The sequence below is a fragment of the Pteropus alecto genome, unplaced genomic scaffold (assembly GCF_000325575.1).
Source record: "Pteropus alecto unplaced genomic scaffold, ASM32557v1 scaffold50, whole genome shotgun sequence".
Taxonomy (NCBI): domain Eukaryota; kingdom Metazoa; phylum Chordata; class Mammalia; order Chiroptera; family Pteropodidae; genus Pteropus; species Pteropus alecto.
The window spans coordinates 17650843-17665422 of record NW_006431918.1 but is presented as its reverse complement, the minus strand read 5'-3'; the positions used below and the strand labels follow the sequence as shown (position 1 = coordinate 17665422).

General features: G+C 35.0%; 2 protein-coding genes across 2 annotated transcripts in view; one reads left to right on the top strand and one right to left on the bottom strand.

Annotated features, from left to right (window-relative positions):
• Nucleotides 1–14580, bottom strand: part of CBR4 (carbonyl reductase 4) — a 97511-nt gene that overhangs the window by 20533 nt on the left and 62398 nt on the right. The gene's annotated exons all lie outside the window — the stretch shown is intronic.
• The window catches only part of PALLD (palladin, cytoskeletal associated protein), a 342018-nt gene that overhangs the window by 320197 nt on the left and 7241 nt on the right, over nucleotides 1–14580 (top strand). Inside the window, exons 14-16 of the mRNA XM_006906328.3 lie at nucleotides 2274–2423; nucleotides 11184–11278; nucleotides 13120–13252. Coding sequence (XP_006906390.1) covers nucleotides 2274–2423; nucleotides 11184–11278; nucleotides 13120–13252 — 378 coding nt within the window. The remainder of the gene's footprint in view (nucleotides 1–2273; nucleotides 2424–11183; nucleotides 11279–13119; nucleotides 13253–14580) is intronic.

Below are 14580 nucleotides of genomic sequence, written 5' to 3'. Positions count from 1 at the left end.
TAAAACTGAACTCCAGTCCCATGGTCAGGGAAACATAGGGCAAAGAGAACAGACTTAAATTTTCAAACCCATATCCACCTCCTAATAAAATGAGACTTTTAAATAAAGTTGTTAGAGAAAACCTCTTTATTACATTCTTGGCATAATTTGGATAATTGCTGTGTATTCACAAACATGGCACCAAAAATGCATGTTATTAAAAATAAATTTGCAGCTTATGAATGAAACTCAACAAATTATATCTTGAACTTCCAAAATAGTCACAAAAAGATCCCACATTATTTTTAAATCTTACTCAAGACTTAAAAAGTCATTGATGAAATCCTAATATTATTGATTCCTGTCCTTAAAGCATATTATGCTCACTTGAAGATGGGCTGTTGTTCTTAATATAACTATTTTTTTCCACTACAAATATAAATGTTTTATAGCTTTAAGAGGCTTAATTTTTTTAGAACTTTTCATTAGATTTTCTTCTTCTTCCTTCCTTTGCTCTTCCATTCCCTCCTTTGCTCATTGCCATTCTTTTTCTTCCCTCTTGGGTTTACTGAAGAATTTTTTCTTCTGCACGTGTTATATAAGTTATATTGAGATTATTCAAGTATGGAATATCCATTTTTTAAAAAAATATATCCCTTTTTTAGATTGTTTTTTAAAAAAATTTATTCTGCCCTTGACATGCTTGTTCTGAGAAAACTGAAAAGAATTTCTAATTCACTGTTTTTGTTTCTTGTACACTCCCCTTCCTCCTCCAGTAGCAGTCTTGTAAAATTTAGAACTATCTCTCAATTCTCATTTGAAAGTGTTTTCAAGTATAATGGAGGCAAAAAATATATATATGATAAAGGAAAGAAAGAATTCTGAAGAACTAGCATAGTAGCAGGATGCAAAAGGAAAAAATCGTATACTAACCACAGCTGCTGTTTTCCATCAGAAATCATTAAACCACTAAGAAGAGTATGATAATTATCAAGTAACATGCTTTACATAATTTAATTTTTTAGAATTAAAAGTTATTAATCTAGTTGATTAATTTTTAGGTTCTGGAGATTAATATAGTTTCTGTAAATTTGAAGCTCATTGAAAAATAGGGGTGAAAATAGTTACAGCAGTCAGACCCTGATTATTCATGTGCTTATTTGGTGCTGTATGTTTCAGGCCTTTTCCTACCTTAGAAATGGGTGTTTTTCAGATTCAAAGGCTTTGACAGAGTTTAATTTGAATGCCAGTTGTAGTCTCAATTTGCATATTGCTTTATATCAAGGAAAAAAGTTCATTTTAAAAACTGAAGGCTCCAAAGTAGGTTTCTTCTGTTAGAGATCAGTTAGGAATGCTTTTGGTTGCAAGGAAGAAAACTGACAACAAAGAAGTTGTTGAGGCTTAAAAACTGGGTGATTTATTTTCTTCACTAATGGTAAGTCTGGAGGTGGGTTGACGCAGGCCTTAATTCAGCATCTGAAACATATTAGGGCTGCGGGCACTGCACTTCATCATGTGGCCCTATCTTTCAACTGTGCAGTTCACAAACTAAATCAAAAATAATACTAAATCATGAAAGTGATTTGTATAAAGGTGAGGGAAAGAAGGAGGACCTATAGAAGAGGTAGTTTAACCATTAAAATTTTTTTTTATTTAATCAAGATTCTTTATTTTTCACATTTAATTTTCTATTCAAGTTAAAATATTATTTGAAAATTATTATATATTTAAATACTATTGTGTTTTCTTTAACATAGTGGGAAGAGCTGACAAACTTTCAACCTTTGATCATATGTTCCTTGATCCAGAATTAAAGCAGTAGCGTTCTACCTGCCACCAACCCCTAGCTCTTGCTTCCTTCCTGACCACTCTGTTTTATTTGCCTACACAATTCAGCAGAATGATTAGAGTTTGGGGTCTGTTTTTGTTTTCTAAAATAACCTTTTAACCTTCACTTTACAAGTAATACATTTTAATTCCGTTCATTTGAAAATAGAAGCAAAAAGAAAAATACCTATAATGACACCTTGGAAATAATTACTGTCAGCATTCGATATAGATCCCTCCATGTAAATAACATGAATTTAAATAATATATGTTTTTAAAAGATATACTAAACTTGTTTGTTACTTACTTTTTTTTACTCAAAAATCAATTTCCTATTCAGTTGTTCCGTTTAACATTTAACATGAAAATTCAGCTCTGCAGACCACACAATTATTATTTATTAATCCCTCAAATAGAGTAGTACTATATACATATCCTTAATTTTTAATCTTTGTTTCCTTTCACAGATCTACTGGTTTAAAGATGGAAAGCAGATCTCTCCGAAGAATGATCACTACACCATTCAAAGAGATCTTAATGGGACCTGCTCTCTCCATACCACGGCCTCCACCCTAGACGATGATGGGAATTACACGATTATGGCTGCAAACCCTCAGGTAAAGAAGGGTATAAGTTTTGCTTCAGCTCTGTGTACAGTTGACCTTTGTGTACTGCATGGGTCCACTTATATGTGGGTTTTTTTCCAATAAATACTGTAAATGTATTTTCTCATCCTTACAATTTTCTTAATGTTTTTTTCTCTAGCTTACTTTATTGAAAGAACATAGTATATAATACATAAAATATGTTAAGTGTTTGTTATATGAAGATTTTCTACTGTATGTGGGGCGAGTCAGCACCCCTAACCCCCACATTCAAGGGTCAGCTGTATAGTATTTACAGGCATTTCTTTGGACAGAGTAATTTTTTAAAAGGTAGAATCATACTTCTTTGACTTGAAACTATTTTCCTGGGGTTTAGAGGGTAGAAAACTTCTTTATTTCAGGAGTATTTATTCCACCAGGTGTTTTTTGCATAAATAATTCAGGTGCGGATGTGCATTTTCCCCACAAATGTTGAGGGCTTAATATGTACACCTATTATGTAGGTAACGAGGTTGCAGTGGTGGAAAGGACAAAGTCTTGAGACATTAAAATAAGCCAAAAATAAAAATAAAAACAAAATAAAAATAAATTAATATCATTGAGAGAAGTCTGAAGGAGAAAAGGATAATAAGTTGTGTATATATGCTATAGTAGGAAAAAAAAGTAAAATATTTAAAAGAAATATATATATACTTAATTCAGTGGAATTGAAATAATGTCGACAAATTATAATTTTGATAGTGCCCATATATTGCAATCCCCTGTTGTGTACAGTTTTGCTTTCCATGGTATCAGTTACAAGTGGTCAGCCACGGGCCAGAAGTATTAAATGGAAAATTCTAGAAATTAACAATTCATAGCTTTTAAATCGTGTGACATTCTGAGTAGCATGATGAAATCTTGGGCCCTCCTGCCCAGGATGTGAATCATCCCTTTGTCCAGGCTGTATGTACCATACAATAAGATACTTTGAAAGAGAGAGAAAACATTCACATAAATATTATTACAGTGTATTGTTGTAATTATTCTATTATTGTTGCTTATCTCTTACTGTGCCTAATTTTTAATTAAACTTTATCATAGGTGTGTATGTATAGAAAAAAACATCCTCTATGTAGTATTTGGTATTATCCGAGGTTTCAGGCATCCACTGGGTTCTTGGAACATATCCCCTTCAGATAAGGGGCGGGGGACTACTGTGTAGCATTCAGGATTTTTGTCTGTTTGTTTCCATCCAAATGTTTTCTGTTGTTTTTCTCCTTATATTTAGGGTCAAAAAAAAAAATCAATTGAATACTTAGAATTTAATAGGCAGCTGCCTAGTATCATGTTCCTATTTCAAGACTGCAAATTATTTTTCATTTAGTATCTTTTATATTTTAGACACTATGCTGGGTATAGGGGGCACAATGAGAAGTGGTTTTGTGCCTTAAGATTACTGTGTGACAAGAGAATTTCACAAAATCTGCAAAAGTTTTGTAAATAACATGTTTGTTTGTTTTTTTAAAAAAGCTAAAGTTAATAATTTTATTATATAACTAATGAAGATTGTCCTGAAGTCATCTTTTTAAAATCTCTGATCTATTTATAGCATTACATTTTTCATTGTTTCTTTTGAAGGAAATATTAAGTGTTAGAAAATTATACAAATAATTTTTGCAAAGCTTACAAACTTTTGAAAGTTTGTACAGTGTTCATCCTATCGTAATAGTACATTGTTGTATAGATATATTTCTGCAATAATATAAAGATTAGGATGAAACTGAAATTATCCACAAATCAGGTCGTGATAGAGCACAGAAAACTCCACTGTTGGCAAACAGTTTCCATGTTAATAATGGACCTTCCTGAGGTTCTGATTTTTCAATCAGTGAATACATTATCATCACCTTGAAGAACAGTCAAAATCACTGCCTTTACTAAAAAGTTATACCAAACAAGAACCCAAATAAGCATTAAAATGTATTTAAGGGAGCTGTTTTTTCTTACTATTTTCTTTGTTTCCTTGACTGTTAGCAAATTGCAATTTTCAGTTTTTTGCCTACAAAAAAACAAACAGTGGCCAACTCATCAAAATCCAAAATTTTTCTTCATGTTGGGTTCTTTATTCCTCTTTCCCCTAGAAAGGCTGGGCTGCATTATGGAGACAGAATTAACTGTGCTTCTTAAACACATGCCAGTACTGGGATCCTATTGATTTCGAGGTATTTCTCTTTGGCAAAAGTTTTAAACTGTTACTAGAGTAAGCAATTTTATAGAACAAAAATGTAAAACTGTGATTAGGAGTCTGCTTCTAGTCTTTACATTATACTAATGTATTTTCACATGTGGAAAAGTTCTGTTCGTGGCTCGTGGCAGTGAGCAGAGTTGAGACAGCGGGCCAGCCTTAAGGGTTAGTGGTCTCTGACCATTTAAACTACTTATAAGCTGCGATGAAGTCACTAGATAAAGAAGGGCTGCTGAAGATCCCCTCAGTAAACAAAGCAAAGGAGAAAGGGACAGAAATCAAAGGAAAGAAATGGCACAATACAGACCGAATTGTAGAGCAATATTGATACTGAAAAGCCTGGAAGGCATAGTTCAAGGGTGAAGAGCATGGACTTTGGCTTCAGGCAGATCTGAATTGAGGCTCTAGCTCTGCCACTCACAACCTATGTGACCTTTAACAAGTCACTCGACCTCTGTTCCTGTTTCCTCATCTATGCAATGAGAATAATATGGATTTAAATAATAAATGTAAAGCACTCAGTGAATCTGGCACATAACATGCTTTCGGCAAATGCTAGTTACTGACATTCTTTTAATTCAAAGACCTTAATAGCCCTGTTTTTAGAGCAGCAGCCCAAAGAGTTGGCAGAAGCCTGTGGAATCAGGATGTAAAGGATCAGTTCTGTTTCTAGGTGTTCCGCTCCCACAGTACTGTTAGAATTTCTACCCAGCATGTTGCTAGTGTGTGGTCTTCTGACCTCCTGGCTTTTCCTTTTTACCACCCCCATGGGAAAGGAGTTAGGCAGCAGATGTGGCTGTGCCACAACTGCCACAGCTGTGGGCTGGAGAACAGGTCACACCCACAGCACAGCTGACAGGAGCCACACATGAAGCTGGGAAGCTGCTCTCTGCTCCCAGCACACCCGGGGCCAAGAGAAGGCCCAAAAGAGCTGTCACTGCCCTCGTTCCAGGCCCCAGTGCACCAAATCCCAGGTCCGCCCCGTGGCTAACCCTCCCTGGGAAGAGAAGACAAAGAAGTGAGAAGTGGACCAGTTTACATCAGATAGGCAAAAGCAGAGCCCTTCTAACAAAATATCCCGTTTCACCTGTGGTTGAAGCAGTGATATTACTGCTCTGAGGGAGCAAACAGTACCTAGAACCCCGGAGGTCACAATAACCAGAACAGTTCCTAATGTCTGGAATTCCAACTGTCTCTCAAGGTTAGCTGATCCACCTAACATTCTAATTAAACAGGGTGAGACTAAAAGTACCTTTTTTTTTTTTTTTTTTTACCTGAATGACCAAAGGCAGGCACAGGAGGGGAAGCTCAGGATGAAAATCTCAGGAAATCCTAAAAGTGGGCATTCAGGACTCAAATTGAAATTATTGTGCGAGAATTTTTATATACATGGCACTTGATAGTAGTTGTTGTTCCAAGTTTCTGAGCAGTGTACCTGGTTGATTTTAAGAGTAAAACTCTTTTTCTATCTTGGGGTCTTTAGTAGCAGGTATGCAAATATGCCAGATGTAGGTTATGAGTTGTCACCTAGAAATGGGATTGAACTTCATTACCCATTATAAAAACAAAGTGGTATTTCAACCATGACAAGTGGCATACCATTTTTCTACCTGACACTTTGGCACATTATCATTTGTTGCTGTAGGAATACTGTAATAGAAATGTTAAACTGTCATCATCTCAACTTTACAACATTTGTTATTACATACTAAATTATTTTGCCATTCTTGTAATTCATGAATTAAGACAGTGATTTAAAAGCAGCATGATACTAGCAGGCACTGAAAAAAGTTTTCAAAAGTAAAAACTAAATTCTTCAAGATATATTAGTCCCAAAAGCATAACGTAGTCAACAGAAAACTGAAGCTGACCCCCCACTTCCTTGATGCTCTTTGTTTACCTTGAAATTTTTTTACATTTTAAAAAAAGTTTAAAAAAGGTTTGAAAGGGAGACCACTACACCTATTTTTTCTGGTACGCTGTAGCCTCCATAATGTGAATGACCAAGGGAAATAGAAAAAGGCTGGAGTGGAAAGATTGGTTCAGTAATGAAACACAGACAGCAGAGCTTTCCTGAGCAGTGGAAAATAATTACAGAAAGCAGCCAAAAGAAAGGGTGAGAACCAAAGAAAGAGGAAAACACTAAAGTTCAGCAGAATATTTTATAGAATATTTTTCCACCTGGGTTAATCTTTGGGGAATAAGAAACATGTTAGTTATTGTTGACGGCATCCAAATTCAGCTTGGGATAGAACACGTAGCTCTAAACATACACTAGACTGTGAATCATGCTCAGTGTATGCCGCGCAGGCAATTCTTGAGAGACCAAGGCAATCACATAGTTTAGTGAAATAATGAGTGATTGTGCAGTGTTACACCAAACATAGTGCCAAAATGACGATCACAAATACAATTTATTTTAGACTGTAATCCTATCTTTAAGACATAACTAAATCTAAACACGAATGTTTTACTTTGTTTTGTTGTGTTGCTAAGTTACTCTGTATTGTTGCACTTGGATTTTGGAATGGCTGTTTTGCAGTTTGATTTGCTCTCAAAATGCATTATGTATACAAGTGGCAGTCTTTTATAAAGATCTGTGTGTCGCAAGTTAAATTTCATAAACTAGGAAATATAAATGTTATTTCCATATTATATAAATAATTGGCCTTGCATGAGGCCTCAAATAATCTTTATAAGATGGATGTTTAATACAATCACTTTAAGAATTCAAACTTATTACTTGTACTATAGCTTTAAATTCTGTGGATTTGTTTGGAATAGAAAAGGAACACACAGCTGAGTTAAATTTACAGTTAGTTTGTTGACTGTGTTTTGTTTTAGCATTGTAAGGTTGCCTGGCTCATTTCAAGCTTCACTTTAAACATTCACTTCCATTATTCATGTGTTAATAATAAAGCAGACAGAAATGAGAAAGTTAACAGCAAATGCAATAGCATTAATGTGCACCAGAGCCTACTAATTATTATGATTACTAGGGTTAATTGGCACATTATCATGATTAACATTATTTAATTTTCATTTTGTATGATCTTCCTCATACACAAAATGTTCAGACTTAAAAACCTGAACTTTCAATTGTGCACATTGGAGGCACTTTTTCAAAAATGCTTCACTGAATTCTGGATTTTTTTTTTTCCCCCAAAATGAAAATGTCAAAATTATACAACTTGTCAGTTTGGATGGTTTTTAAATGCTCCTGGTCATTTACTGATCAGGCTCCAAGAAGAATCATGGCTCTTATGTGTTCATTTGTTAAAATATCTACTAGGATGCATCTGTTGGGTAATTTTATATGCTCCTGGTCATTTACTGATTAGTCAATAACACTATCAAACTAATAATTCTGCCTTCCAAGGATCATACCTTTCCCCTTTATGTTCAGAAGTAAAGGATTATGTAGGATTAAAAAGGTGGTGAATGGTAACATAGTCCTTTTTTTTAAATGTTGGGAGTTAAAGAAATATCTGTGTCAATACTGTGCATATATGGTTCTAAGCAGTAGCAGTGAAAATCTTGAAAACATTGTAGTAATGTGTAACCTTTAAGAGTAGTATGGCAACCTGTTTATTTTTTTTGGAGAGAGAAAAAGAAGCATGGCTTATACGAAGCTTAGTCAGATGGTTAGAGCTGAGTAGGATATCTTTCATCTCATACCTCAAATGCAGCCATCATCTAAACATCTTGAATATACCTGTGTACCTTTCAAGCGCTAGCATAAGTTAAAAAGGTTGATCTACTCTCCACATATTCTGCCTTCTGTGCTAAGAGTATTTTACATCCTAATACAAAAAAAGGAAGATGGGAGGGAGCGAGCAAGTTCCATTACATGTAGGAAAAAAATGTGTTTAAACAATTCTAAGGTACACTTCATATTCATTAGGTTGCTATAACTATATCCATATTCAGTGCTATAATAATTTTAACATTTTGAGCATTTACTATGTACAGAAAACATAATATCAAGTATTTTATGCCTATTAACTCATTTAATCTTCTTAAGAACCCAATGTGGAATTAAATGTATGGTTCTCTTTTACAGATAAGAAACACAGGCGGTTAAGTTACCTGCCTGAAGTCACTCAGCTATCAAGGGCAGAACTGGTTTACAAACCCAGGCTGATGCCAGAGCTAGGGTGTGTCATACAAAGGTGTCTGGGGTTCATCCCAGCATAAAGAGCACTGAGGGGCAGGAAAAATGAGAAGCAGTTGTGGTACTCATTAGACTTATGGAATTCTAGCTAAGATTGAAGAGCAGCCCGCATTTGCATTTGTAGTCAAAATAAAGTTTACCATTGACGCCCATTTTCATTCCAAGTTGCCAATATAGAGAGTTCACAGAAGCAAGACGTGTTCTGTGTGTTCTGAAGAACTGCTTTCTGAGTTACAACTGAGAGTGGGTTGGGACGAGGGAGAGGACACCAGTGGAGGAAACACAGAGGAAAAAACCCCACAGCAGCATTCAGGGAAGGGCAGGAATCCAGGCAGTGGGGCTTCCAGAGGGGATCTGCCCAAATCCTGGACTTCTTGAGGGCCATAACCACCCAGAAAAGGCAAAGACTCGTAGGGATGTAATACAGATAGAAGAATTAGGAGTTACCAAATACAAAGAGGTGGTTGTAAAGAAACACTCTCAAGTAGTCTGACACCATTAGATATGTAACTTCCTCCAGCATTCACAGGATGTGCTATTGAGGTAACAGTTAAAATACTGCCTATCCTGAAAATTTCCAGGGAGACATGAAATATAACATTATGAAGGGGAATTATTTCTAACTTAGATTAATTGTATCTGAAGTTTAGGCCACATGACATAAATTCTCTTGCACTGAGCTTTTGGCAAACACTTGTGATTCCCTAAGCTAGCTTGAAATCTGAAAATTAATTTCATCGAACCCTTCCAAATCTGTACCTGCTATAGGTGTGACTTGCTTAGAAGACACCCATTATAAATTACCCAGCAGATGCATCCCAGTAGATACTTTAACAAATGAACATATAAGACCCACGATTCTTTTTGAAATCTGAGGACAAGACAGTATGTTTTGTTTTACACAAATACCTTCAGCTATATGGAATATATATGGAATATGGCTTCCTTACTATTTGTTTTGCTGCTTCAATAAACAATTTTAATTTGGATAGATTTTTCCTTGTGGTATGAAATCCAGAAGCTGCACAGGGAAATTAATATTAACTAATCACTTACGTGATTAGAAAAAGATATGAGTTAAATCTTTAACCTTGAATTTGGGGAAACAGATATTGGTTGCTTAAAAAAATTCCCTAACCTGAATTTGAGTCTTGACTTTCCAAAACCTTTGAGCAAATCACTGAATTTGTTCAAGCCTTTGTTTTTTCTTCTGCAAAAGCTGGGGCACTATTTCTGTCTCACAAGAATCTTGTAAAGATTAAATGATCTAACCTAAGATGATCTTGTAAATATCAAATGATATAGCAGTCTCCCATTATCCGCAAGGTATATGTTCCAAGACCCCCAATGGATGCCTGAAACCTCGGGTAGCACCAAACGCACATACTCATGATAAAGTAAGAAGTTAAAAACAACAACTAACAAAATAGAACAATTATAACAATGTACTGTAATAAGTTATATGACTGTGATCTCAAAATCTTACTGCATTGTATGTACACTGTGAATACACCGGACAAAGGGATGGTTCGTGGTCCAGGTAGGATGGAGCAAGACAGCATGAGATTTCATCATGCTACTCAGAGAACAATTTAAAACTTTAATATTGTTTACTTTTGGAATTTTCCATTTAATATTTTTGGACCACAGTTGATCGCAGGTAACTGAAATTGCAGAAAGTGAAACTGCAGATTAGGGGGACTACTGTTTTTGATGTCACAAATTATTAAATTCACCATTGCTGGTATTGCGTTATTATGGGTCTGAGACATTATATATGCATGGACCTAATTTAGGTATTTAACTGCTTCTTGGTTTTTAAATCTCAAATATGTTCATTTCATGCAAACATGGTTTCCTATACTCATTATACTCTCCTTGTCATCCCTATGCATACTTCTTACATGATGCCCATTTTATCATGCTGGCATCTCTCCTTTTAATATGTGGTTTTTGGGAGGGATACCACAAACATTTAATAAATATGTTGCTGAAAAGATCTGACAGAAAACTAAAATCATCTAGTTTGATTTCAGATTTAATGACAACCAGTAGCTATTTGTCCATGAAACTGAGATCATCACAAGACAGTAATGTCCTGATGCTACATTTTACGACTCAGCTTCACCTGTTAGGGAGACTTGAGCAGATTACAAATCATTCAGTGAGGACTGTCATTTTAAATACCATCCTAGATAAAACAGTAAAGGTTTTTTAATTCAGAGAAAATATGTTTCTGACAGGGATTGATGTCATTATTAATATGGCACATTGGTTTGTTAATGTCTTATAGAGAACAGGAAAATAAACTTTGCTTAATGGTTATTGGTTTTACATAGCAAATAAGTTCTTTTCCTGATGTCTCGGACAGGGCCGCGTCAGTTGTACTGGACGGCTAATGGTACAAGCTGTCAACCAAAGAGGTCGCAGTCCCCGCTCTCCTTCAGGCCATCCTCATGTCAGAAGGTATCTCAGATGTTCTTTCTCATAGGTGTTACTATTATTACTGTAATTCAATACTATTAGAATCATAGTATGACCATAAAAGTGAACATAGTTTGAGGACAGAATGTGAATACAGTCTTAAAGTGTGTACAATGTATGGCTCCTTAATTACTGTGCTCCTTTGCTATTCAGAAAGGGGAAGGGAGCAAACATTTACTAACGTGTGCTAAGCCTGCTCAGATAGATATACTACCTCAACTTTGTAAATTAGAGCCCAATTTATACTTGAAGAAATCAAGACTCAGTGCCTTTAAATGGCAGTTACCTTAATGAAAATACTAGTAAATAGTACACAAATGTTGAAAATCAAACTCCTCTAACCAAGAGCTATATGGATTGACCATTATAAACTACTGCCATGAGATTTCTTAAAATCAGCTAGTCTGCTAATGTTCATTTTTCACTTAGTTCAAAACAGTTTTAGACCATAATATCTGCCATACTTTAAATGTTCAAAAAATATCTGTTAACTATAGAGTGTGCTTTTCATTCCCAGTAGCCCTGAGTTTATGCAGGGATGCTGATGAAATAATGGTAGGCAGGGATGGGGAAAAGATATCATCTTGGGATCCTATTTAAATATTTTACAGACAGCATGCTCAGATAGTCGTGACTATAAAATAGAGGCCACAGGTGCAAACACCTTTGGAGAGGAGAACACCTACTAAGTTAAACTCACAAAGGTATGTAGGAAAAACTGAGTAAACAACAAACAAATGGTGTGTCTGTACTGCCCTGTGTGACTGGATCCACAGAGCCCTTTGTTCAACATCTGGAAGATAATTCTGGCATCTAAGCATGTGCAGATTTAATTCTAACTTGTTTGTGGCAATATCTGTTCACAGGATCCTAAGCCTTTATCTATGGCTGTAAACACATTTAGCAGCATATCCATTCTCTTGCTTTTCTTGTGGTCTTTAATATATTTAAGCTTTTCCATGTCTTAGTGTCTCCTAGAAAAACAAGTTGTTAAAATATGTCTGTACTTGAAGAAGAGTAAATTATATTTAAAAAGCTGATAATTATTAGCCTAATATATTATTCTTTTGTTCCTTCTTACTTTTTCTAGTTAAGTGTTTTTAAACTTACCTTCTAGTGATTACTGACAGAATTTAACATCTCGCTCTTAAGTCTTCCCTGTAATTACTTTAAATTGTATTGTTCTTTAAAGTACCTCTGGCCACATAGTTAAAAGCAAGAAACAGACACAAAATCTGGGAGATTTGCACAATTTTATTTTAAAACAAAACAAAACTTCACATCTTCAGGTTATCCGTGTCTTCAGGTACATGGATAACCGATATAAAAGAAAACTTGCCTAAAACTGTAATTTGTTTTCCTGATTAATATAATAAGAAATTTTTATTAGAAAGATATTCAATTTTTCTAAAATACTAAGAACTTATTTTCCTATAAGTTTAAAATCACAGCAGAAAGTTACAATTTTTGTTTAAAAAGATTTGGTAATAAATGAGCAGTAGCTGCTGCTATTTCTCATACAGCTTTAAAAAGATTTAGGAAAAATATGTTAATATAGAGTGCGCCATTTTTTTCTTATTTCTCCTTTTATGATTTATACTAGCTTTAAGGATTAGGAGAAGAGAACTATTTAGACTTAAATTTATAAAATTCCAAATGAAACAAGATTTTGCTGAGTTTGAGTAAAAACCTTGGGAATAGAAATCAGGTAAGGATATTATATTACTTTATGTATTAGTTTTTAAAAAAACAGATGACTTAGAGCCTAAAAATAACTGCTGTCTATCCAACCACCCATCATCTATTATCTCTTTCGTTCTAAGGCCTCGTTCTAGATCAAGGGACAGTGGAGATGAAAATGAACCAATTCAGGAGAGGTTCTTCAGACCTCACTTCTTGCAGGCTCCTGGAGATCTGACTGTTCAAGAAGGAAAACTGTGCAGAATGGATTGCAAAGTAAGAGCTTGTTATTGCTTATAAATCTATCGTATTCCTTCTCCATTGTCATTTCTCTTTAGTTCCGTTTGGGGAAATTATTTAAAGTGTACATCTTTAAAATGTTTTCCAGCTTAAGAGAAAAAAGCTAGTGAAATATATGGGATGTTTATATATGGTTTGAAATCATTCTTTTCGTTTATTTTTAAATGTTTATTAAATATGTTCATTATGTAGAACCACATATATATATCATACTCCAGAAAGTCACTGGGAGAGTTATCCCTTTAAGTTTCCCGTTGTTAAAAAAAATAACTGTATTGAATCTGTCGTATGTCCTAATCATTAATTAGTTGATCTTCACTCTTTATTCATGCAATATCTACTCTGACTTTTGTTCCTCCCATTTCCTATTTCTAAGTGAAGTTAGAGTGGCAGCCTTCTTTCATCTATTCTATAGCAAGGCTTCTTAACCTAGAGTAGGCAGGTTCACTGCACCTCTGAACTCTGAAATTGCAAAAAAATTGTGTGTGAAACAGCTCTTGTCAATTTCCCAAAGGAGCTTGAGGCCAAAAATGTTTAAGAATCTCTGAAATTTGTTTTTTTGTTTTTTTTCCCATTATTTACTGATCTTAATTCAAAATTTAGCTCATAAAGATAAGATTTTAAGATTTGGCCTCCCTCTGCTGGTTCTCTTTGGAATTGCAGAACACAAGTTGTTTAGAGGATTTGGGCATTGTTTTTTTCAAAAGTAAATCTGGGCTTACAGAAATGTATAAAAAGAATAAAATGATCTGTTCAAATTATGACCTAATCAAATGACCTTAAATTCTTGATATCAGGCTTTCTTTACACAACCAAAAAGGCTGGGGTTAGAAAAGGGGCAGAAAAACCTGGCATTTCAGTTTGCCTTAATATGAATAGCTATATCCAGCTGGCACAGGTACATTGTGAATGAGGTGGGTTGAGAATGCACAGTGCTTTAGGCATCTCTCCTGCTAAACATACTGCGGCTTCAGTCCATGGCCCTCCTTGTCCAGGTTTTAACCTAGTAAAGTGGGAACAAGGAGTGCCACTTTATTTCTAAGCTTGGGAAGGGCCTAGAACCTGACCAGAAGTGTCTACTCCTAAATCTTCATACCACTTCCACTGACCTCCAGATAGGTGAAATGGGTGCATATGGAGAGTTAGGAGACAGCACGTGGAGACAGATGGGAGGACATGAGAGCCTGGTCCTCTTAAAAGCCAAGCTGCCTACTGTTGTTTGCTTCCAAAATCTCTTTGTCCTTTTGACCAGTAATTTAAATTTACCTTTATTTCCTTTAAATTCTCTAGACCTTTATGTTTGC